The 24,510-nt window shown below is 44.4% G+C and overlaps 1 protein-coding gene and 2 long non-coding RNA genes across 13 annotated transcripts in view; 1 reads left to right on the top strand and 2 right to left on the bottom strand.

The window, feature by feature from the left end:
• The first annotated feature begins 370 nt into the window (after nt 1-370).
• LOC118168259 overlaps nt 371-24,510 on the top strand; it is a 79,262-nt gene continuing 55,122 nt past the window's right edge. For 2 of the 6 annotated variants that reach the window (XR_004751450.1, XR_004751447.1), the window contains exons 1-2: nt 943-1,092; nt 1,881-2,064. This is a non-coding gene — a long non-coding RNA (uncharacterized LOC118168259). The other 4 variants (XR_004751451.1, XR_004751449.1, XR_004751452.1 and 1 more) reach the window with 4 other exon arrangements.
• On the bottom strand, nt 4,901-7,363 carry LOC118168260. Its single transcript, XR_004751453.1, has 3 exons — nt 7,185-7,363; nt 7,041-7,084; nt 4,901-5,028 (listed from the first exon to the last, which is right to left on the bottom strand). It is a non-coding gene; the product is annotated as an uncharacterized LOC118168260 (long non-coding RNA).
• The window catches only part of KCNQ1 (potassium voltage-gated channel subfamily Q member 1), a 397,025-nt gene continuing 394,290 nt past the window's right edge, over nt 21,776-24,510 (bottom strand). For all 6 annotated transcript variants that reach the window (XM_035328507.1, XM_035328499.1, XM_035328500.1 and 3 more), the window contains one exon: nt 21,776-24,201. In XM_035328507.1, coding sequence (XP_035184398.1) covers nt 24,001-24,201 — 201 coding nt within the window. In that variant the 3' untranslated portion in view covers nt 21,776-24,000. The remainder of the gene's footprint in view (nt 24,202-24,510) is intronic.

The following is a 24,510-nucleotide window of genomic DNA, read 5'->3' as shown; positions in this document are numbered from 1 at the left end:
CCCCCAGCGCTGCTGTGCTGGGGGGGGGGGGACACGACACACATTTGGGGATGGATTCGCTTCCAGATGCTGCTTAGTGAAGTCCGGGGGAGGGGGGATAGGGTCGTTTGAAGGTGTATTACAAAAATTAATCGGTTTTCTCTCCTGGGGAAAGGGATAACCAAGGATGCAATGGGCCAAAATGCAATGGGAAACGGTCAGAGATGGAGCTTTTGTAATTTCTCCCCCCACCCCCGCCCCCCTGGGACTCTTCCCTTTAAACTGGGGAAGCCGGAGGATTTCGGAGTGAAAGCAACGGGTTGGGCCAAAAAAAAAAAAAAAAAAGCCATTTCTCTTTCCCCCCATCCCTTCTCCATAGAGGGAACGAGGAGTGAAGTCGGGGGCCAGCTGGGGGAAGCTTGTAGCTGAAACGTGTTCCTTTTATGAGGCTCCCCCCGGGGCCAGCCCCATTGTAACCCGCCCGCTGCGTGCGCTCAGCTGCAGCCCCCGGCCGCCGGCAGGTACTGGGGGGGCAGCGCCGGGGCTGTGCAGAGCCGGAGGGGACTGCTGGGGGGGGGGGGGGCTGTGCACGGCTGCGTGCACGTGTGTGCTTGTGCATGCATTTGCGCATGCATGACTGTGCGTGCACGTGTCTTCGTGAATGTTTGTATGTGCATGTGTGTTTGTGCGTGCATTTGTGCGTGTTTGTGCATGTGTGTTTGTGCACGTGTGCGTATGTATGCATTTGCGCGCGTTTGTGCATGCATGTGCGCGTACATATTTGAGCATGAATATATGCGCGCGTCCATGCGCATCTATACGTGCATGCATACGTGTGCATGCATACATGCGTGTGTGCGCGCTTGTTCCTGGGGTTGCTTCTGCAAAAAAAAAACAAAAACAAAAACAAGAACGGCGCGCGTTTCTGCCCGCGCACCTCCGCGCAGGTGTGCACGGTCCCGCGCGCGGGCAGTGGCGCGGGGGTCGCGTCCGCGCGCGGGAAGAGGCGCGCGCCCGCCCCCCCCCCCCGTGCCGCTCCCCGGGGCTCGCGACCGCTCCCGCCGGCGGGCGCTGCCTGACGGGAGGGCGCTGACAGGAGGCTCGTGGCCGGCGGTGAGGGGACGGGGGTGGGACGGAGTGAGGGACCCCCCCCCGCCTCGTTCCGCGGGGCCCTGCCCTTCGTGAGGGGCCGGGGGGGACGCGGGGCACACGCACGGTGCGTGAGGGGACCGCCGGCAGCTGGGGGAGCGGCAGGGGTTTGGGGAGGGGGCGCGGAGAGGGCGTCTTCTAGCGCCAGGTGACCCGCTGGCACCCCCTCGTCCCCCCACCCGTGTGGTGTTTCGGGCCCCTCCGGGGGGGCTTGCTGGGTGAGCCGCAAGGAGAGGGGGCGGTGGGTAAAGGGGGGTCGGGAGGGGGCTGCCACCTCCCTGAAACCGGAGGTGAATAAATTATGACCGGGCAAAAATCAGAACAATGTCTCAGAGCGAGTGTTTGCTAGAGAGTTACTGTTGTGGGCTTTGAAATCAATTGATACATAATTAGATTCCTCAAGAGAGGACAAACAAGGGCCGCCATTCACTGGCTCCTTCTCCCACATGCATCCCAAAGAGAGTGCAGGCTGCAGCCGAAACCAGCCAGCCAACATTCTCCAGCACTAAAAACATATTCTGGCTTTGGGTGTTCATTTAACAAACAGATCCTTGAACCTTGCTTCTGTTTGCAGTTTATTTCGACCATGTTTCTTTGTGCTCAGTTCATTAAAACATGTCTCTTTTGAGATCTATTTTTACATTTCAAGAATCCAGTATTGTACTTTTTGTGGTGGCAGATGGCCCTAGACATCCAAGCATAAGCTCTTTCCTGCTTTCTTTTTTTTCTTCCCCCTCCGCCTTCTTTCTTAGGTCCTTTCTGTGCCGCTCTCCAAGCCATGAGCAGCAGCAGCCGCCATCCATCCCCTCCTGTGAGGCCTGGGCCCAGCTCCCCCAGCTCCTGCCCATGCATTGGGTGGAGCAGGAACAGAACAGGAATGGAGCAGGAGCAGAGCAAAAGCAGAACAGGAACAGAACAGCCACTGCTTTCCATACGGTAAGAGCACTTTGCACCTGGCTGCATCCCGGTTGGGCATCTAGCACACCAGCTGACTTCACATCCTCACCTTGTGTTTGCCATCCATGACTGTTTTTGTGGTCTCCTGCCAGGGGCTTTGTTAGCTGGTGGGGCTGATGTTTATCTTTCAGAGGGAGGGGAAAAGCTAGGTGCTACAGCCCGGGCACACAATGGGATTCCTGAAAATAAAGATCTGGGTTTGTGGAAAAGTGCTCTGAAGGAACAGGGGAAAAAGTATATAGCAATTGAAAAAGACACAGTAAGGGTTATTGAACAACACAGCAGCCACCCCTGGCCAAGCTGGCCACCTGTCTAAGGCAATGGCTCAGCTCTTTCCTCTGCCCTCGCACTTGATGTACGAGCAACAACCACTTCAAAACCTGTTAGCAAACATGGATCTGAGAGCTGTAGCCATTAGCAGAACTCACGTCAGATATGAATAGGATTAAAAACCAAACCAAAACATGCCAGCATCAAGACAAAGAAAGCTCTCTGAGGTGTTACAGACCTGTCTCTTAGGTAAGATGCCAGTCTGTACTTTAGCCTACAACAGGCTGGGTGTCTTGAAGGCATTACAAACAGAATGACAAATTCCTGCATCCTGTTAAACACTGGGATCTTCAGGAGGAGGTAAGGTAAAGCTGACACAGGAGATGTTTGGAAACTTAGGCAAAGGTAAAGCTGTCTCCTCTATAGTAAAATGAAACAAGACCTGGGAAGTTTTCCAGCAAAGATGTTTGGTTGGATAATAACCAAAGCAGAAGCCTCAAATATACACAAGAGTCTATTTTGATTATGTTGATACCAAGATGTTACATGTTTATGTATATACCTGTGCATGTGCGTATGCCATATCTGGGTTTGTGTGGTTCATTGCTTTACCTGGGTTAAGCAACAAGCTGTGGGCAGAGCCAGCTGAAGCTCTTGGTCAGTGCAAGCAAGACTGAGTTTTGCTGCTCCATGGATGGGGTGCACCCATGCCCACATATGCTGCTGATGGGATGGGGTGCCCTTCCTTGGTGCCCGCCCTGGTATCCTGGCCTTGAAAAGTCCATTGCTGTAAATAATTGCCCCCTTTGTGTCCTGAACCAACCCCATCCAATGCAAACTCTAAAGGAGGAGAAAATGGATTAGAGTTGGCCTGAAAGTCATCCCATCTGCTTCAATAGTACAGCCTAGAGGTCCCAGAATGCATCTTGCTGCCTTTCTGGTGAATTAGGGCAGGAGGTTAATGCACACAGCTGGCTGGAACAGATTTCCATTGGGGCTGCAAGTCCTCTTATGCTGGTGGCCCCAGCCACAACAGGGAGTGCAGACAGGACCACCAGCCATTCCTGGCTGGATATACAGAGTGCTTCAGCTGCACTAGGAGGATCCAAACCAGGATGCCACTGCAGGCTCCTCCAGGATGAGCCTGTTTCGCCTGTTTCAGGTTTGCCTCATGTCAGCCTCCAAAGAACCCCAGGCTTCTAGGAGTAGGCAGGAGGGGAAGAAACAATACAAGCGCCTTCCTTTCCCCTCCACATGACTTCCCTTAACTTTCATCTGATGTGATGCTCACAAGTGAGTAGTGGTAGAAGAGATCTGAACTCCTAACACGGGAGCAATTGCCACCTTGATGAATACCTTGGGACTTCTGTCGTTTGGACACTGTTCCTTTTACTGTCTTCCAAGTGCTTCTTCTCTCCATCCTCCACATTCAGAACAAACATATAGGTGGAGTAGGCATGGAAATGGGAAGAGCCTTAGAGCTGCAAAGTCTTGGAGAGGTCAGAAAAAGCACTATGTAAACAGAAGTAGTGAGCAGGAAGTGCTCACAGGGCAGGGAGTGTTTTGGGCTTGTCGGGGGTGGGAAGGGGAAGTCTCTGCAGATCCAAGCTTGATTCATCTTAATCCTCTTCAAAAAACATCCAGGCCCTTCCAACACCTGCTCTTTTCCTTCACCATCATCTTTGTTATTGCTTGTCTTGGTTATTTGCTCAAGAGTATATATTAGACAGCTCTAGAGCTTTTGCTGGTAGAAGCAAGAAAGCAGAGGCAAGGTGGTAGACATCTACTAACTCACTCTTCCACAGGTAGCACAGTCCTCTACAGGGACCGGCCAGAGGGGAGCTTTTAAGAGGAGCTTAGGGACATCTGGAATCGCCATTTCCCCCCATTGTACCACAGATTAGATAAGGCATGAAGATGGGTGAGGAACATAATCAAGGACAATGGACAACCCAATGTCACATCACTTACCAGTGCTGCTGCCTGAAGGTCTCCCTCCTCCTGCAGGTTCCCCCAGGTCAGGGGCTCCCAGTACAGGTGGAGCGGTTTCCCACTGTCCTGCGAGCCCGGGGTCCTGGAGCACCAGCTCTGGGGTGGGCTCTGTCTGCAAAGCAGTTGGTCCTTTCTGGGTGCTGGATGCCTAGGTACAGAAACCAGCCTTTTCTTCATGCACAGGGGAAGCTTCAGCCCTGCAATAGGAACTGCCCACATCACGTTGCAACATGAAGTGATGCAAACTTGTGTTTGTGCTAATTAAAGCCAGCAGGAAGGACTAAACCTGGCAGGTTGTGGAATGGGAAGAGATCCAATTCCTTCATGTGCCCAAAACTGCCTAAATCCACTCAAACCACTGCCAGTGGGGAAAAGGGCCACAACAGCACCGTGTTGTGTTTGTTACCTCCGCTGGTTCCACTGCACCAGATCCCCTCGGTGCTGCCCCAGGCACGTTCTGCACAGCATGGGGCATACACCACCGAAAGCAGATACAGGAAGGACCAAAATTGTCACTGGCACCAGTTCAGCACCTAGGGGGCAAGAGCATCACCCGAGGATGTGAGAGGATGGGGGTCACTGCCCTGGGTTTGCAGGAGGGGAGCACATCTTCCAAGATCTGCACTGCAACACACACACAGAGGCTGTCTGGGATTCAGGCATTCCATGCACAGCATCCACCTGGAAAAGCAGAGTGGAGCAAGAAAGAAAATATTGATCTCCAGCATAGAAAAAATCAGTTGGAAAATGACAAGTCTATTTCTGAGACACATGGACCAGAACTACCCACCAGGAGCTGAGGAGGCCCTTGTCCAACCCTGGTGAGATCCACCTCCAACATCAGTGCTGAGCCCAGCACAGCTAATGCTAGCAACACTTACGAGATGCTAAAGGGGGATAGCAGATGACACCAGAGGGGAAAAATTCAGATGTCTGAGCTGCTCCCCTTCTCATAGTAGTGGGACTTTTCAACCAAGTCATCTACTGCTGGGACAGTTGGTATCCAGTATTGTGTTTTCAAGGCAGCCCCGCAGAGTCACTTTTTCATTTTATTAATTCTGTACAACATGCAGCTAGACCTCAGGTGCATTTTCAGAGCCATGAGTTTCATCTGTATCATCAGGCTGAAGAAAGCAATAATGAAAGGTGCTGACTCACTTCATACCTACTGCTTATCCATGCAGTAGGGCTGGAAGCCTCATTTCTTAAAGTTTGATTTCTATTTCACTAAAATATATATTTATTTCATGTAAGAATAAACTGAAATCTTTCCCCATGTCGTCATCCCACCTGTTCCACCCATCCCAAACTCCTCCAAGTCCAGACTGCTGCGATTAGAATGGAAATTGGTGAGTGTTTGAATTGGCCACAGTTATGTGGCATGTTTAAATCTCCAGTGATAACAAAGAGAACATAATGAATAACCCTGATGATTTTTTTAGATGAGCATGTACTGCTTTAGTTTTATTGTGCAAAGAAAACACCTGAAGTCACCTGAAGTGATTTTAAAATGAGTATAATGCTTAAAAACAAACAAACAACACACACATAAGCAAGGAAGTAATAGTAAAATTAAAGCATTTCAATTTTGATTTTTGAATAGATTTTAAATACTGTGGATGTCATGTTAGATAATGTTTTATTAATAAGAGTTGATGTACATGTAATTTGGCCAGAGAGAGGTGGCAGAGTTGTTCCAGGAGCAAAATCTACCATTTTTCAAAATCAAAACGTACTATTTTTATGATGAGTATTTAGTTTTAGTAAAAGAAAAAAAAACATACAGAATCTCAGACTGGTAAGTGCAGGGGGGAAAAAAGAATTGGAGGAGTATGTAAACGGGAGAGAGAACTGAAACACTGATAAAAGCTACTTGAATAAGTCTATAAAAGATCTAAGAAGTATCAGAAAACTAGCAAGGCCAATGCTAGGAATGTAAAGAAGGAAGGTTTAATAAAGGTACTGAAGAAATAAAGAGCAGTATTGTGTCAGCATTTAGAAAATTTGGGTGCCTCATGGGGTTTCTCTCAACTAGTCCTGGTTTTCAGCTGGCTGGTGCTTTGTTCTTGCCAGAAATCTATCTTCAAGAGGGTCCAGGCTGGGTTCATTGAAACAGAGGGACCTAACATTGCTGATTAGGTATGGAAAACTTAAGTTGTTTTTGTGCTGTTGAATATGGAAATGGAAAAAAAAAAAAAAGGAAAGCAAATTACATAGCAGTGAACGTTGCTGTGGAAGAGGCAGCAGTCTCAAAGCAAAGGGGAGGCCCAAGCAGAAGGAGAAGCACAGAGGCTGTGAACAGAGAGACTGGGGAACAAGTGACTGCACTGTGAAGGAGTATGTACCAGGGCCAGATCCCAGCTTGTCTCCTTCCTGGGAGATCTTTAGCCCTGCAGCTGCCAAGACTCTTCCTAGCACATGCAGCATTTCACCATCAATAGTAGCTTGTAGTGTTGGTATGCCTGTCAACCGGCACACAGCATGGTTCTCCTGGGCAGAACACTGGGTTAAAACCTAGCTGTGTGCCTGTTGGTATCATCAGGGATGGCAGTGCTTCTTTGAGGGCTCAGAGCATGATGCTTTTCATTTGTGATTTATACCTGGTACAAGGACTGTTTCTAAGCTAGGAACAAACCTACTTAGCTAACAACTCCAAAATATACTGTAAGGAAAATACCATCTTATGCTCTTACCTGCTTAATCAGAAAGAGAGGCTGATGAGTTGGCTTGCAGACTCCTTATAGGTAAATACAGAAAGTTTAAAACAATGACATCACCACACCCTAGCCAGATATCCCTCCATCCTCAGTTTCCTTGGGAGAATCTCAGTGCATCACCATTCATGTAGGACAGGGTCTTTTTCCAAAGCTCCTCTCAGAGGGAAGCAAGTAGGGCCAGCAGAGGCCTAGGTAGGGAGCTTTATTCATGGGGCTGCTCTTCTCAAATTGCTGGCCATACCTCATCTGTGAGCATCCCAAATCTAGCTAATGGCACAGCAGTGCTCACAGGCTGCAAGTTGAAGTCAATTATGTGCCAGGTGCACATGATAGAGTTATTGCTGGCCTTCAAAATGCTTTGCAATCACACTTCCCAGCTTTTATTTATTTATTTATATATTTATTTTAATTTTTTTCCTCCTCTAAAACAGAGCTAATAAGCTACTTTCTGTAACAAAAAAACTAAAGACTTTCACCTATTCTAATGGCTTCAGAAGCTGTGACTCTTAGAAACAAATCACAAGATAATCAATCATAGAATCACAAGTAATGGCACTGCTGCTGTTTTAAACATCTATGTCTTTGCTGCTCATAGCTTAAATACCATTCATTTCAAGCTGTAGCATAATATCTAGCAGTGAATTGGTGTGGCAGGCCAGTTTCCAAGGAGGCATCAACCATAATCCTACCATTTTTGTAACCAGAAGAGCACTAAGCACAGTTGAGCTTCCACTGAACCCAGTTACAAGACCTTCATCACTTTCAACAGGAGGTAAAAGGATGCGAGGAACTGTGCACACGTGTGATCTCGATGAATCCTCATTACAATGATAGCAGAAAGCACCTTTTTATTTTATGTGTGACCAGCAAATGTGTGCTTCTCTTTGAGCGGATGCACAGGGGAGATGGAAGAGAAACAGTCCTTTCCATTTGGTTATTATCTAACAGGAATGACCAATATGATCAGTAGCTTTCAATCCTGACTTTTCAGGCAGAGTAAAGCTGTAAGTGCCACCAGTACCCTCAAAATAAGTCCAGAGGAACAGAAAACCATCATCAGATAGTCCTAGTGACTAGTGTTTTCCCATATGCTTGGTAAAAGACAACACGTTTTATTATAGGTGGGACCCAGCCTTCTATGTAAGCCTTTGCTGAATGTATTTTACAGATCCACATATAACAGACAAACTGCCTGTAACCAGCATAGAAATAAGAAATTCTTACAGACAGCTTATTCTCCAGATAGGTCTGTAGCTTTGTTTTCTATGGCTATTTTCCTAAACACATGCCATTGTCTGCTTCAGAGGCAGTGGATGAAGGACAGCAGCCTGACCTCTCCTGGCAATTACTGCTTTTCTACAGTGAGATTCTTGCAGTCTGGAGCCTGATTTGTTCACTGTAACTACTGATTCCCCACAACCTCTCTCATAAGAGGTGGGGTTTTGCTCTGTATTAAATGTTCTCTTTGCATACCCCTTACTTACAAAGGCTTCGCTGGCACAGTGAAACTACTGCCCAAAAATTCAGCTTGAAAACAGTTTCCAGGAATCATCTCTTCAAGCACTGTACTGCTGGAATGATCTTCCCCTGCTCTCCCCTACAGAATGCCCAGCCAAATTCATGCCTGACGTAAGCCATCCAAATCCATGCTGCGCTGCAGAGCTGTCCAGTGGGTTTATCTCACTGTGCACGTGATGTACTTCTGTTCACTTCATAAAACTCCCTTCCATTCCTGGAATTGTGAAACACACTTCATCCTTTCCTGGAATACCTGTATTGGTAGGCTTATCCAACAGCTTTAAATACATACCTTCATTTTGGTTACTAGGCAACTTTTGGTCCCACAACAGAGCAAACCCCATCCTTTTTCAGTTGTTTTTGTATTTACACAGATGGGTTACCTTGTCGTGACTTGTTGGTTATGACAACCAGCCACAACCAGAGTGAAATTTTAATACCTTTTTTTTTTTTTTTTCTTCCCCATATTAATCACAGCCAGGCACTCTGCTGGTATTTTAGGCAGAACAAGGGCCTAACTGCCTTGTTTTCATGTGGGCACGTGCATGTGTAAACAATTTCCAGGTCTTTGGTCTGCAGGACAGGAAATCCTCTGCAGCCGAGCTGTGGGAAAGGCACAAAGTGGGCAGCGGGAGGACAACAGCTATATACGTATAGAAATAGAAATCTGAGTTAGAGAGATGCAAAGGCTGCCACAATTCAGAAGAGATTTTATCTTTGGCATATAATGCAATTTACAGTTTTGGCTGCATGCTTTCCAGAACAATGACAGACAGTCCTCCTGCATGTCTTACTTTCTGCTCATTTCTCTCTCTGCTTGGATCGTTCACCTAAAGGGTTGTGACCCATATTTCCACTTCGGCTGTTATAAAGGGTTATTTTGACGTGAGTGCCCTGGCTTGGCTCGGTTTCCACGCGAGCGAGCTGCTGTTTCCGGATGTGCTGTAATCAAGGCCCCGTTTACGCTGCGACAAGTTGGTCTTGAGCTCTGCAGCAGGCTTCCTGGACTTTTTTTTGTTTTTTGTTTTGGTTTGGCATCGGCCAAGCTGTGCATCAGGATTTCTGTGAGCTCGAGTATGAGCTGCGTATGAATGCTAGGGCTGTTATGGAGACCACTCAGTGAAGAAAAAAAAAAAAACTGAAGGACAGAGCAGACTGCGTGCAAATGACATCGTTTAACTTCTGTTATTTTCCTCTGGCTGCGTTATACAGTGTCAGCACCAACAATAACACCACAGTCCAGCAGCAGAAGCATACATAGCCATAAAATATTAGTTATTAAACACTTTCCGTGGACACCCCCCGTCCTTCTCTCTTTCTCACGTTTACTGCTCATTTTCTTACCCAGCTTGCATCTTGTGAATGGCATCGCATCTGGTGAGACACTCTCCAAGTGAATCCAGACACGTATGCAGATGTCAGACTTTACATGAGCATCCATGGTGATGCAATACTGTAATAATTACATCTAATAATAATCACAAGCTCAGCTCAAGTCTCTCTTAATGTGAAGGGGGCTGTATCAAGCCCAACAGCCCTCACCAGTGCCAGCAGTTGGCGTGAGGGGTTGTGTAATGCAGGAACGAGAGGACGCCGGTTGCAGCTGTGGAGGCTCATGCTGTTCAGACTGCTCGAGTTCTGTTCCACAAACCTAGAGAGGGGGCTTTGGAGAAATTGCTAAATTTTGGAATGTCCTCTGATGGCTCTCTCTGGGAACATCCTTAATTAACTGCCACAAAAATTCCACCCAGGGCCCCCTTCTTGCAGAAGAGTGCTGCACACAGGTCCTGATAGCATCCGTATGGGCTTCGTAGGACCCAAGCATGAAGTCTGGCACACGGCTAGCACTGGCTGGAGAGTGATGAAAAATAGTGGAAACTGGAGATGGGACCCCAGCCCAGAGTGCAGCTGGAAATGGTGCCAGTGGCATTTCTGTGCAGTTTTACAGACTAGGGATGCTGTTTGGCCGCAGATGTTGACTGCAGTAAAACACGCACAAATTGTATAGTACAAATGTTGCTGGATTTAAAAGTTTCCTTGGGATGTAATGCAAGTTTGCAAATCCGGAAAGAATATTGTTGGGACTTGTCGAAGTGCTCAATATAAACTGTAACACACAAGCCATTAAAATGAAGATATTTGGCATTCACAGTTACACATATGGGCCTTTCAAAACCATTCTTCTGGTTTGGCAGCTCCTGCAATCCTTGAATGATGCATGACTTGGTTTTATACGTTCCTGTAAGATGCTTCTGCGAAGTTGGCATTTTTTTAAAAGCTTGTTGCTTGTGAGCTGGAGAAGAAAGCTGATTACAAAATGTAGGTCTGGTCTGAGAGAAACTTGTGAAACCCACTCACTTGTGTGGTTACTTTTCCAAATCCTAGCTGGTGTCTGGGCTTTGTGTTCGGTTGTTTGCCTGGCTACTTCTTGATGCACAGATCTTGAAGCAGACGTTTAGAAGCACCAGCGAAGCAGGATATGCAAACAAAATGTCAGAGCTGTCCGAGGCCGGGGACACTTTCTGTGCTGATAAGCGACTCCTATGAGTGGCCAAACTGATCCATCTCCTTCTCTGACAGTGCCTTTGTCTAAGGGGACTGTTGAGTGAGGCTTTAAGGCTAAGCAGAGGATAAAAACTTACAATTGACCATGTCCAATGACTGCCTCAATCATGTGACATTTCCTCCATGTACATAAAGGCATAATTGACACTTTGGACCTTGCAGATGTTTTGCGATTCATTTGGTTCCCACAAAGATATCAGAAAGTAAGTCTCGTGAACTGGCAATACTGTGCTTTCCTCTGAACATGTTCTTATCGCTAAAATGTATTTAGATGCAAATTACATCATGTCTCATGGCCCCACTTGTTTAGTTTTGCTTTTTCCTTCCCATTGCCTCTAAGCAGACTGTGCTATCATTTTTTCCTGAAAGTATAAAAATACTCAGACATTCCTGAAAATAACAAGTACACTTGTCTTCTTTGCAAAAGATCTGATTCACACGCCAATGTCAGTGTATCCTTTTGCCTTCTGCTCATGGCATTCTGCTTTATGCTTCCTAATTTAATTTGTCTTTCTGTCTGTTCAGTGATCCTTTCCAAAGAGAAATCTCTTTGCTGAGAAGCTATTTGCAGTGCTCTCAAGAGAAGCAGATGCTGAGAACAACTGGTTGGCTTCATCTGGGTCTCAGAGGTCTGGTCAAAGGGAGAATAGCATGGTCCAGCATGTTTCTTCCAGAAACAAAGTGAATTCTGTGATTTCTTTCCGTACTGCAGGTGCCACTTCTGCCTCTGCCTGTTTGGCTTCACATTTCTTTAAACAATGCCAAAAAGACCATATATAGAGAGAGAGAAAGAGTTAACCGTCCTTCTGGATGCTACAGGCACACCCTTTCTTCCTTCCTTCTTTCCTTCCTTCCTGCCTTCCTTCCTGCCTTCCTTCCTGCCTTCCTTCCTGCCTTCCTTCCTTCCTGCCTTCCTTCCTGCTTTCCTGCCTTCCTGCCTTCCTGTCTTCCATCATCCACACTCCTTGTTTTCTTAGATGATGAGGCTTATGCCAGCCTCAGCCACTAAAACAGGGCAGGAACTCAAAAAAGCAAAACTTTACAAAAGCAAGGCCAGTCAAAAAAAGAAAGCAGAGCTCCCATTTTATTTTTCTTCAGAGAGGTAGAGACAGCCATTCTCATTAAGGAGCCGAACTGTGTGCCTTACTGTCCTGCATTTCCTTTATTTTCCTTTCCTAACCATTTAAAAAAATAGTTTTGAATACACTTGGTGCTGCTGTATGTGAGGACTAACTGTGGTAGCTGGGCTCCTCAGTTCACTGCCTGCAGATACCCTGGGCAGCTGGCTTCTCTCAAGGTGGCGTGGTTTCTCCCTCTCTGTCTATCCATTTCCTCTGCTCCCACAATGCACAAGAAGAATATCTGAGGGTCACAAAGCCTCACCACTAAACTGCATGAAATTGCAAATCTGTGATTCTGCTGCAACATGGCACTGAGGTAATTTTATCGCTTTCAAACAAGGTTCTAAAATATAAAGGTACAGCATCAGAAGGATGACTAAAAATGGAAGGAACAGCATGGAAGGAATGACTGAAAACTTCAACTCTGCTGTATCAGTTCACGTATTACCCTTGTCTCCTCTCACAACCAGGCTTATTGCAGTCTTGGTTAGGGCAAGATCATTTCCTACTCTAGAAGGCTATGTTATTTGTCCATGGAAAACCTAATAAGAATCAAAAATATTGGTGAACAAGTTTGGGTGAACCCAAAAAAGTAAAGTTTGCCACTTTAATAGCATAGAAATTAAGGCTGTAACAAACTTCAGGAAAAGGAGTGGATTCTGGTGTCTTCATGCCAAGACCAAATGACTTTTTGTAAGATAATGCCTAAGTCAGACAAATTGCTTGGCTCAGGAGAGTTACTGCGTGAGATTTACGGCCTGCATCATACAGAAGTTCAAACCAGCCAGTCTAATGGGCTCTTCAGCCCTTAAAACCCATGCAACCAGGAGCTGCAGGATGTCTTGAGTCAAGCAGAGAAATTCACTGCCTTTGCAGGCAATCACAGATTGATGAAGTGACATCTTACAAATAGCACTATTTCCTGTATGTATTTATGGAGAACACCTTAACCTTTTGCTTTGCTAGGCTAGACAGAGAAACTCCTAATACAGGCTCTCAAGTCACCTGACTGCTCTGGTTACCTTCCTTTGGTTCCATTCTACTTTCAGAAACAGATTGCTCCAGCTCAAATAACCAGACCACTACACAGCATTCCAGATGGAGTCTTGGTACTGCACCCTGCCTCCACAATTCCTAAAGAAATACCTCTCCTCAGACCAGGAACACCTTTTTCAGGAAGGGCTGCCAGCTCAGGTTCACTTTCAGTTGTTTTCACACACTGAAGAGATGCAGAGGGAACTCAGGGCTGCAACTTGCAAGTCAGATCTGCGGTCCTCAGGACAGGAAGACAGCTTGTGGCAAAAGCTACATCTGGTGGGGTTTACTACCCAGCCCCCTTTGAGTGGAGAGTGGGGAGAGAGGAAGAATTAGTCAGTTTTTCATAGGAAACATTACTTCACTTTACTTCACCTTCCCTGTAAAAGATCCTAGAAATTAATATGGGAAAAAGCACTTTGTGTGACATACACAATCCTCTGGGTTTCGTGATCCTGACAGCCCATCGTTATACATCGCAGGACTACCCAGACCTTGCGAAGCAGTACCTTTCCCTGTGAGACCTCCTCTTCTCTGGAGCTATTGCTTTTCCTTAAAGAGAAGCGAAATTCCCTTTAGATATTGCCTTTATGTTCCCCAGATAACATGCAGACTTCCAAACTAAGCAGATTTTTTTTTTTTCCCTCTGTTATGCTCTGACCAAAATCCACTCCTTTGGCAGTGCTACTCAGGGTTACATCTCATTGTGATTTTCTGCCACCAGCTCTGAGGTCCACCAGACTAGGTGTCAGGAGTGGATTCCTGTTGAGAAAACCACACACCCTATTTCTGCTTATCCCAGTTATAGATCTGAAATGTGTTAGGCAAATCTTTCAAAAAATTGTCTTTAGGTCATATATTCATTTTACAAGTGTCACTTCAAAAGTATAATTTCCAGTCTGCTATGAATGAGTGAAAATATTGAATTATATTTGACATTATAACAAACTTGCCTTGATATTTTGATGAATATAGATGCTGCTATTATTTGATACATATACACAAAAGCCCTCTTAACTGTTATTGATGGCTTTCTAATATTTGACCTTCACCTGAGAGATAGGATGCAATATCTTTTAGAAGTTACTCATACCTTGGCTGAGGAAAGCACTTGGGCTTGATGTTCAACATACCTGTGCTTAGAGGTCACCAACATTGCCTTAATTGCATTTTTTAATACTTTTTAAAACCTCATGCTTCATCTTATAGGTTTTTAAACAAGTATTTTCGGTTTCTTTGAATGAGCAGTCTACTCCATGCAGATACATGAAGAATTTTGTGGGATTTTGGCAATCTGTGGCAATTACAACTACCTAGCACTGCTAGTCTGACTGTTCTGTGACAGAGTAAAGGGTTCTGTGTGACATACATATTTCATTGGTGGAGAAAACATCTACTTTCGTTTGCTGATGAAACTTTCTGAATTACAGTGCTAGAACTGAATTTCAGGGTACTATGCATAATTCCTGCACTTGATCATGGTTACAGCCCAGACTTTGGGTCCTTAAATAAGCAGAGAATATTAGCACTCAAAAAACAAAAGTCACTTCAGAAGAACCCCCCTAGAAATCTGAAAGGAAAGCAAAGCAAAGCCAGTGGTTTTCTTTTCTCTTTTTTTAGAGTTCCTAGGAACTGGAAAAATCCAGAGACCTGCAGTCAATGAACAGACCTACTTCTCCAATAAATTATATTATCTATGAAGGCTTTAAACTTTTTCAGCTGGCTTAAAAGATGCAAGTACCTAAAAAAATGAAGTAAATAAATAAAGTCACCTCAGCGCTTCATGGATATCCTGGCTTTTGCAAAGGCTTGTCCAACCACAACCTAAATAATTCAAAGCATTGTTGTCAGGCAGCAGCCCAGTCCTCCTAAATAGGCACTTGCCTTATCACTCTACAGCAGATGCTTCAGCCTACCATTGGATATTGAAAACATAAATAATGAAACAAAATTTGGAGACAATAGTTTCTGGGCTGGGGACAAAATACTCATGGATATTGTCAGTCTCTGAGTAACCAAGCAGCAAAAGCTCAAGTGACAACAATAGGAAGGAGAAGAATAGGGACAAGTGAGGAGGCCTGAATCTCAATAAGGCGCAGAGCTGCACATGCTGCTGTTACCCTAGAAACTAACCTCTCCCCTGAAGAGGTTTGCCGGAGCATTGTTTGGGGGACACAAGATGTGTCATACACCAGATGGTCGTGTGCTGTATAACTCAGTTATCTGAGAGGACAGAGTAAAGGAATGCACGCTGCAGAGCTCGTCGGAGGGCCGAGCAGGGCACCATCTGTTCTTTCATACCCAAGGCACTTTGCTTTTTTTTTTTTTTCCTCTTTCCAAGAAAGGACGGGAAAACAAAATTAAAATGATTCACCATTCAGGAAAAAGAAAAAAAAAAGCTTAATACAGTTGCCATATCTCACTTTCATTTAGCTAATTTTATCCCTGGGTTTTATGTCAGGTGAATTGCTTTTTTACGCCTGGGAGAGCAGCAATTATTTCTCTCTCAGGAGTCTATCATTTATAAATAAAACCCCTTTGAGACCTCATCGGTCATTCACCATCTGAAAACCCCCAAACGCTTCTAACCATATGCTCTCAAAAGTCCCCTCTCTCCTCCCCGAAGTTGTGCACAAATGTTTGTGCAATGCGGGGGAAAGAAGTCTTCCTTTCCAGGAATTGTTCTCAGCCTCTGTCAGGAGTGGGAAGGGGGGAAGGAGGAAAACAAAAAGCCAAAATGAAAATTGTAGCCTGCATGACTGGCTTAGGAAGGAAATATTAATCACAGCTTGCGCAACGCCAAGGAGCAGTGACTAAGACGTCTGTTAGGTGAGGCAGAAGTAGGTGTGGGCATAAGAAAACATCGCGTGAGCCCACTGCAAGTGCCACCGAAGTCAGCAGAAAGGCTCGCTGACTTCCAAACGGGTTGGGATCTGGGAGAATCATATGGAAATTAAGGTTCAGGACATGTCAGAGTACTTTAAGGGTGTATTAAAGCTTAGGCTTCAGTGCAAGAAGATGAAGAGAGGGTAGTAAAAGTTGGTTAGTAAAAAAGTAGTAAAAAAGGTTGCAAGAAGCGTGAATGAACCATGTATGCCTGGGGCAGTACTTTTGCTCAGTGAGAGACCTGCACTCGGGGCCAGCCCCTGCCTGGGGGCTCACTTTTCTGCTCTCCTGCTTTGGCCTTCTGCCCCATGGCAGCCTCCAAATTCCGTATGAAGGCACCAAGCTGCCCTATGGCCACAGCAGTGCCCAGGGGTCTCGGTGCAGGGGTCCTGCAGTAGGTAGCCAGCCTTTGTCATTTAATTTCCAGTATGCAGCACTTGCAGGGAAGATCAGGGTAAGTACATGTTCTGTCATTTGGATTTTAAGAGATGAACTATGATTCAAAATGGTATTATGGCTTGCAAAAAAAAAAAACTCGTGCTGTGGGATCAGTCCTCAAGGCCAGCAGCTCTCACCTGTGCACATCCCTCTCTGCCCATCAGACCCATATCAGATGAACATGAAGGAGAGGAAATGTTTGGATTATTTTAGAGGGAAATCTCCAGGGAAATCAAGTAGCAAGCATGGAATCAAAGCAGAAAATTTACATGCAGAATAAGGGCCAAAGATGGAAAAGGAATAAAATGTGAATCACATTTTATATTTAGGTTATAGATAGCTCAGTTAATAACCTGATTAGGCAATCGTTAGGTCTAAGAAATCATTAGGCAATGTTTAAGTGGCAGTTATGGATGATAGCATCTCACAAGCTGTATGTAATCCTAATATTTCATACATGTTTCTAGTTCTTACAGCACTGGTAGTGCTTGTAACAACTCTATCTAATGCATTCATCTTTATGAATTAACGATCAATATACTCTTAAGGCTATAACACACAGCATGACTGAAAATTTGATTAGTTTTGATCTTTGGCTTTTTTTTTTTTTTTTTTTTTTTTTTTTCTACAAGCTGATGTGTCTCCAAGTAATCCCCTACTTAAATGGATTGGAATAAAAAGAATGAGTTATTAAAAAGAATAACATCAACAATAATATTTTCTTCATTGCAATTAAAAAAAAAATATCAAAAACTGTCCAGTGACAAACCAAAAAATCAGCACACAGTAGAAGCCTTTGCTGGCTCTGGCAGGGAACACATATCAGCAGGGTGAACTACGGAGCACGGAGAGCAGCAGCAATGCATTTCAGCATGCTTTTAAGGGTTGTGTGAAATGCACAGGCACTGCATGCTTGGAGCGCTACACATATACTTGGTAAATTATGGCAAGAAAATCTCCAAAGCTTCTTCTGTCCCCCCCCCCCCCCCGAGGATTTGCCTCTCTCTGATCCAAGAAATCTCACTGGCGACCGCCTATCCCACTTTCTGCACCTGGCCGAGTGATTTACCAGAAACTTGACAGGGTCGTGGAAGCTTTCTTTTCTTTGTTCCACGGGTGTCTGCCATGGAGAGCCAAGCCTGGATTAGCTGAGTCTAAATCCCTGGGCAGTTCGCCAGAGCAATGCTAGTTCTGAAGAAAACGGAGCTCCAAGATAATTTTGAGATCGGCTTTATGCATCATTTCTTCTTAGGTGCAAATCCACGGGCAGAGAGCATAATGCCTCATGTCGGGCTGGTAAGCTGTTCCCTGTAGGCAGCAGTTGCCAGCCAGTGTGGGAGTTATGTGAACTTTCTGCCTGATTCGGACAATGCTGTTTCTCTGGGGCCAGCCCTTCCCTGGCAGTGCTCCCTCGCCAGTCATGTAGGCATCTTTTCACCAGACAGCACGCTGCATTACAATAATGTGCATGGACACGTTTAATAATACTCCTATTCGGCACCTGCATTTTCTTTGTTGTGGTGCCAACCATTTTGTCATATTAGCTTTTAGGTCGCTGTCGTTCGGAGCAATGTGAGACTTGCCGTGATGCCTTGTAAAAATATCACTCTGTTTTCCAGCATCTTTCTGTAGCTGCCCTGAAGGCAAGATGCACAAAGCCTTGCAGAAATGGTGGCTCCTGGGAACGAGTCTTCTGCAGGTCTCCTCCTAACCCCAGGAGTCAGAGATGCTCTTGTGCCCCAGGGCTGGAGGCTATATCTGTTCGGAATCTCTGCTTTAGGGAGGGGGGAACTTTTAGCCCAGTTCCCGTGGAAACAAGGTTAATGCACTCACACTGTGTTTGTTTTGCCTCCTCCGAATAACTTTTGAACCTGTCGGCCTAGTTCAACTAAACTTGACAGAAGGGTAGAGGTCTGCAAAATAATTAAGTTCTTATAAGTTTTGTGAAAATAGGCATTGAGGCAGAAGAGAGGGGGCCCCGCAAATGCCAGGTCTAATCGTCCTGGCCACGGAAAGGCTGAGCATGAATTCACATCTCATCAGGCACCAGGGGAATAACACAGGAAACAGATCCGCTAAACATCACAACCGCAAAAGAAAGTTTCAGCTGAAATTTGCACTTCTTAGACATCAAAGTCATCCCATGAAGAAGACACAAAAAAGCCAGTGTTCACAGAAAAACTTGTTAATTTCTATTTGTACTCAGCAACTTCTTGTTCACAGGACCCAATCCTTGCTGGAACTTGGTTAAGTATTACTGAGCACCAGGGCAATCCTGTAGTGATGAGTCCCGCACACGCTTGGGTACCAATTATTTCTATTAGTTTCAGTCTTGCTTCCCTTCATGTTTCCTCATCATAGCTGCCACTGGCTAGGGAGCCCAAGAGCCAAACTGTTATACAAGTTATTTAAAATTAAAATTTGGGGCATTTAAAAACGTATGTCCTTTTGTGTAAAATTGTTTTATTATACGTGTTCACAAGTGGTAGGTAAGGAAATTTCTTATCAGCAAAGTAGAAAGAAATACCTCTAATATTGTCATGGCTTGAAAACATGAGAAAAACATGAGAGTAGTATAAGCCAATGCTTTGAAAACAGAAACACGAAACAAACTTGTCAATTCAGATGTCTTTGTGACCACAAGGAAAGCAATACTGCAGAGATGACCAATTCCAGCTTCCACTAAACCTATGGAAAGCCTTCTTTAACAGATTTTGAACTTGCAAAGGCTTACATCGATCTGCATGGACTGAGTAGTCCCACTGAAGGCAACAGCCCAACTCCTGCGTGTAAATGAAGCACACAAGTGGATTTGCCCAGGAGTGGGACATAAATGGGAGTTGCATCAGACCTTTAATCTTTTTCCTTTTCTTCTTCCCTGCCCCTCCTCTTTCCAAACCACCATCCCATCAGTGAAACGAGAACAAAAATACCCATCTCAGCAGGGAATGTGAGGATTAGTTTAAAACTGTTTTTACCTTTTCTCTTTTAAATTCACAGAAAATAAAATCTTTCTGTATTTTTTTTTTTATTTTTTTACAATTCAAGGAGCAATTTGTTTCTTGCCCAAACCCTTCTAGCTCAGTGGGTGGGGAATCCCTGGAATATTTCCGCCTTCCTCAGAACTGATGATAAATCAGCACAGAGGTGTCTGCTAGCCACAGCTGCTGTTAACTTGCTGCAGTAGAATGGCCATTTAGTCTGCTGACATCAAATTATTTCTCTAGCATTGGAGCATAATGCTGGCCCATTACATTATATGAAACAAGCCTACTTTAAAATAGAAGAGTGAAATGTCCAGACTTCTCTTCTTTTTTAAGATACTTTTTGAAAAGGAATCTGAAAAGCAATACCTGATAGTTGTCAGTGTGGCAGCAAGTGCTTCCAGCTCTGAAACTGCATAGGCTCAGAATAATAACAGCTTTTCATATATGTTACATTTATGTAACTGTGGTCACTAAAGTCCCTTTGTGCTAGGCATGGAGCCGACATACAGAAAGAGGCAGTCCCTGTCCCGAGGTATTTGTTGTCTGAACAGACAAGTGGGCTGAGCAGAAGAGATGGCGCAACAAAGGTGGCCCAACAGGTGAAGGGACTTGCCCAGAGGTCACACCACAGATTAATGCTAATGCCAGGCACAGCACTTATCTCTCTTCAAGCCCAATGCACCTCAGACCAGGAGCCCATGCTTTTGTTTCTCTATAAACCTCCTCCTTGCACAACCCTCTGCTATCCTCCCATTAATCTTTTTTGCAAACTTGCACAAACTTGCACTTGACTCCCCTGAGTCTGCTGGGGACCACTGGTGTGTTTTCACCATCAGCTTCATATGGGCAGCCCCACCTTCTCCTCTCTTCTTCCCTGGCTTCCTACCCTCTGGTCTGCTGCATTGGCCTGACCCACCACAACCTGGCAGGCTGGGGAAGTGAAGCCACCAGACAGGTTTTAGGCAGATTTTTTGGAGGCTGAGATTTATTTTTTAGGTAGGGATAGGGGTTACACCAATCTTGAAATCCAAACTGCTATCGAGCTGCTCAGAGAGAGACTCTTTATGCAGCCTCAGGCACTTCTTTGTTTTAACAGAGATAACAAAAACAGGGCAGAGAACCATAAAGTCAAGGCTTTGCCTACCTTACAGTTTCCTTTGGCCTTCTTCACACAATTTGCAAACATTTCCTACCCACTTAAAAAAAATGCTCTGAACAATTTGCATGAACAGCAGACACCAGCAAATGAGGTTTCAACAGCAACATACTGCATGACAGCTACTTCAGGCAGTGAAGGGTTGAAGGCATCGAGCTGCTCAGCTCATCTTCCTGCTATCCTTATTCCACAACAAAGGATAGATAGCAGTGGAAGAAAGGTGTTGAGGTACTTACTTTCAGAAGTCTTCCAGGTACAAAGCCCCAGCAAATGAGACAAATCTAGAGCAGAGAACTAAGACCTGTCTCTGGTGAGCAGCTGGGGATGGCTACCTCCGGGCAGCTTCATGATGAATTCTGATGGCTCAGTTTAAGACAGCCTGGAGAATGGATCTTCTCTAAGGGCAAGGTGGATTATGGGATTTGAGGTCACAGGTTTCAGAGCTGGTGCTCTTTCTAAAAGGATCACCTGGACCCAGATGTGGAATCAGGTCTCATAGCAACCTGCCATCAGGAGAACTTAAAAACCTGATTATTTTGAAGATACTGGTGACGGAGATGTTCAAAACGATAGAGACAATCTGACATGCCAACACAAGGGAATTATCTTTTGCATGAGATGTTTACTGTGAAATACTGTTATCACTCAGATCAAATGCCAAGCAGAAAATGTAGATATGATCTTGAGAACAAACAGATTGGAATGGATGTATTTACTGGTTATCACAATGCCTCTAGAAAGGCATAGACCTGGATGCTTTTAGCAAGTGCTAAAAGATACATCTTTTTCCCCAGGGCCACCCCAGCTGATTAAGTCCTGCTTTTTTTTTTAATATTATTATTATATATATATATATATTTATTTCTCTAGTAAAAAATCAGCAGAAGTTTCCAGTCCTGTGCTGCAACTAAGACATCCATACACTGTACTAAGAGAAAAAAAGAAAAGCCAGCAACTTTCCTACATGTATCAAATTTCTGGATTTTAGAAAAAAAGAAGACGGTACTCTTGTCCTGTATTTTATTAGGAAATTAATAGGCTGATTGATAACCTGAAATTACACAGTGAATTTCATTGAAAAAACATTCAAAATCATCACAACAATTTTGATTTTCTATAAAACATAATGCCCAGGTACAATTCCTGTTTATGTCTGTAAATGTCTACACCCTTAACATTTTTCTATTGTACAGCAGCAAGATCGGATAATTATAAAATGAAGTTAATTAAATACAGTATACTTTTCTCTGCAGTCCAAGTGAAAGAGATGAAATGTTTAAAACAAAGTCCAGCATATAAGCAGTACTATGAGATGGTTCTCTGAAATCTCAATTTGGACTGCTTGTATATAACAAAGGTTTATAATGGGAACTGCTCTGTAAAATTATGATGCTAGGACATCAGTTATCCAATAGTTTGTTGTTGGTTTTTAAGTCTGCTTGCTTTCAAACAAACACTGAAATCTTACATTTTTACATATATTGCTAGAGTGAAACACAACTTACAGACTTCTCAGTTTGCTAAAGTCGCAGCAGCTGAGACTTCCCTGGTGTGGGGCGGGAGATCTGGCTGCGCCTGCCTGCAAGGCGGGCTGGGACAGCACAAAGCTGTGATGAGCTGTGCCTTGCCGCAGAGATTTGTTCAGCATGGAGCCTTGCTTCCTCGCTGCAGGCTTTCATTGCAGCTCCTTTTCTTTCCACCTGCATGGTGAGGCTTAGAGAGCTGTTGCTGGCACCTGGTGTCCCCAGTTGGGAGGGGGACTACTGTGGGTACAGTCTCTGCAGTAAGGTGCCCTGGATGTGTGTGATGCTCAGAGTGCAAGACCTGATTAACCTGTCCATGTCTCCCCCTTCCTTTGCCAGCAGTATAGGGTACCATCACCATGCTGGACTAATTAGCTGTGCTGTCATCCTCAGTTTTATGATACTGTAAACCTTAAAGATGTTCCACTTTCAAAGAAGGGTGGGTATGGTACAGGTGCTGGCTATCTGCGAGGGTTGAATTTCAGCCTTAGTAATCAAATTTCCAATCCTGTTCAGGTTGTGCATATGCAAAATCACACCAAGCCGAACTCTGCTGTTCTTACTACAACTATAACATGGGGTAACGTGGTTTGTAGGTGAGGCATCCTCTGCATTAGAGCTAGCACTTTTAAATACCAAATGACTCTGGAGGGGAATCAAATTTCTCAAGCTATTATTCAGGAAACTATTCAAATTGTCATGTATACTGTCTGGATGAGGGATGCTTTCCTGAACTGGGGCCTCAAGTCCTGCAAGAATTATGGATGCTCAGTAAGTGGCCAGCTCAAGCACTTGACCTGCAAGTCCAGTCACTTCAGACTGCTGTACTATTTTTGGGTAGTGTAAAATAAAAAAAAAAAAAAAAAAGAGTAGATTTAAGAAGAAGTGGGCCTTCTTTTTAAAAAGCTATTTCAGGACAAGTACATTCAGACCACTCTGTTTTCTATTTATATATAAATTCTTTGGCAACAATTTCCTAGAAAGCAGAATCATTTTTTCTATGTATTACTTTATTGTCTCCCCATGAAAAACGGATATCTTAAAAAATCTATAGTACTTTCCACTATAAATAGTATTGTTCCAGATTAAGGATTAGTTCCTCCCTGAAGAAAAACAGATTAAAAAAATCTGGTCATTATCTGATAATGTTTATGTAGTAATGTTAAAATAAAACAGCAAAAGAAAATCATTCAGCATGTGGTTTGTCATTCTCTAGAATGTTAGTGGTATGTTTATACAATAAAAACAACATAAGTTATCCTACTTTGTTTTAAAAACATTAGTAGTAGAAATATATTGCTATCTGCAGATTCATAAACAAAATGCACATTTTCCATCTAAGTTCAAGTATTATTAGAATATTATTATTACTATTATTATTATCAAAGGATCCCTAAATCCTTGCAATTTTGCCTCTCTTTACATTGTTTTGGTCTTTAGGAGCAATAATGAGTTGTGATCATTTTTGTTGACGAACAAAATCGATGTGGAGGTTTCTGTAAATTTTGCCTGGTAGAACACAGCCTGGCAATCCTTAGGCTACTACGAGCGGCTTTTAGAAGAGTGTGTTTGAGACTAGTGGTGTATACACACAGCAGTCACGTGCTTTGTTGGATGGCAGATAAACTTAATTCCTTCCAGGTTCGCAGCATTCAGTCCCATTTAAAGGAGAAAGGCAGGAAGAGCCCAACCCAGACTTATACCGTATCAGGATATATCATCTTCGTTTCTTCTTGGTACTGTCAGTTGCTCATAGGTCGGCAGGGTGTTATTAGGGAGAAAGAGATCTGAATTAACATTGTTGCCTCTCTGAGATGATCTGTTGTTCCCTTGATCCCCCTGCTGACTGGAAACCAGATGATGCAGCATATCTGTAATGAGGTTCAGTTTCTGGTCCATCTGTGTAACCTATGAGGGCATAGGGAAGGTTTGTTTAGTGTCAGCGTGTGAGAAAATTGCAACAAGCCACGTGATACAAATGCAACGTTAAAAAGACGCTTTTCTTAATTAGCATGACAATGACCTCCAGGAAGACACCAGAGATCCACAGTTCCACAGCATTAGAAATTGAATGCACCCAGTCAGTGTTGGATGAAGAGAGGCCTGTTAATTCTTATCTCTGGGATGTGCTTTGGCAGTTGTTTATACCTGGATGAATGCATGACAGGTGGGCTTTTAAAGAGATGAGCTGGGATAGGGAACTCAGTCCCAGAACTG

The sequence above is a fragment of the Oxyura jamaicensis genome, chromosome 5, assembly GCF_011077185.1.
Source record: "Oxyura jamaicensis isolate SHBP4307 breed ruddy duck chromosome 5, BPBGC_Ojam_1.0, whole genome shotgun sequence".
In the NCBI taxonomy this organism is placed as follows: domain Eukaryota; kingdom Metazoa; phylum Chordata; class Aves; order Anseriformes; family Anatidae; genus Oxyura; species Oxyura jamaicensis.
The sequence above is the reverse complement of the archived record's forward strand: the minus strand, read 5'-3'. Positions and strand labels throughout refer to the sequence as shown.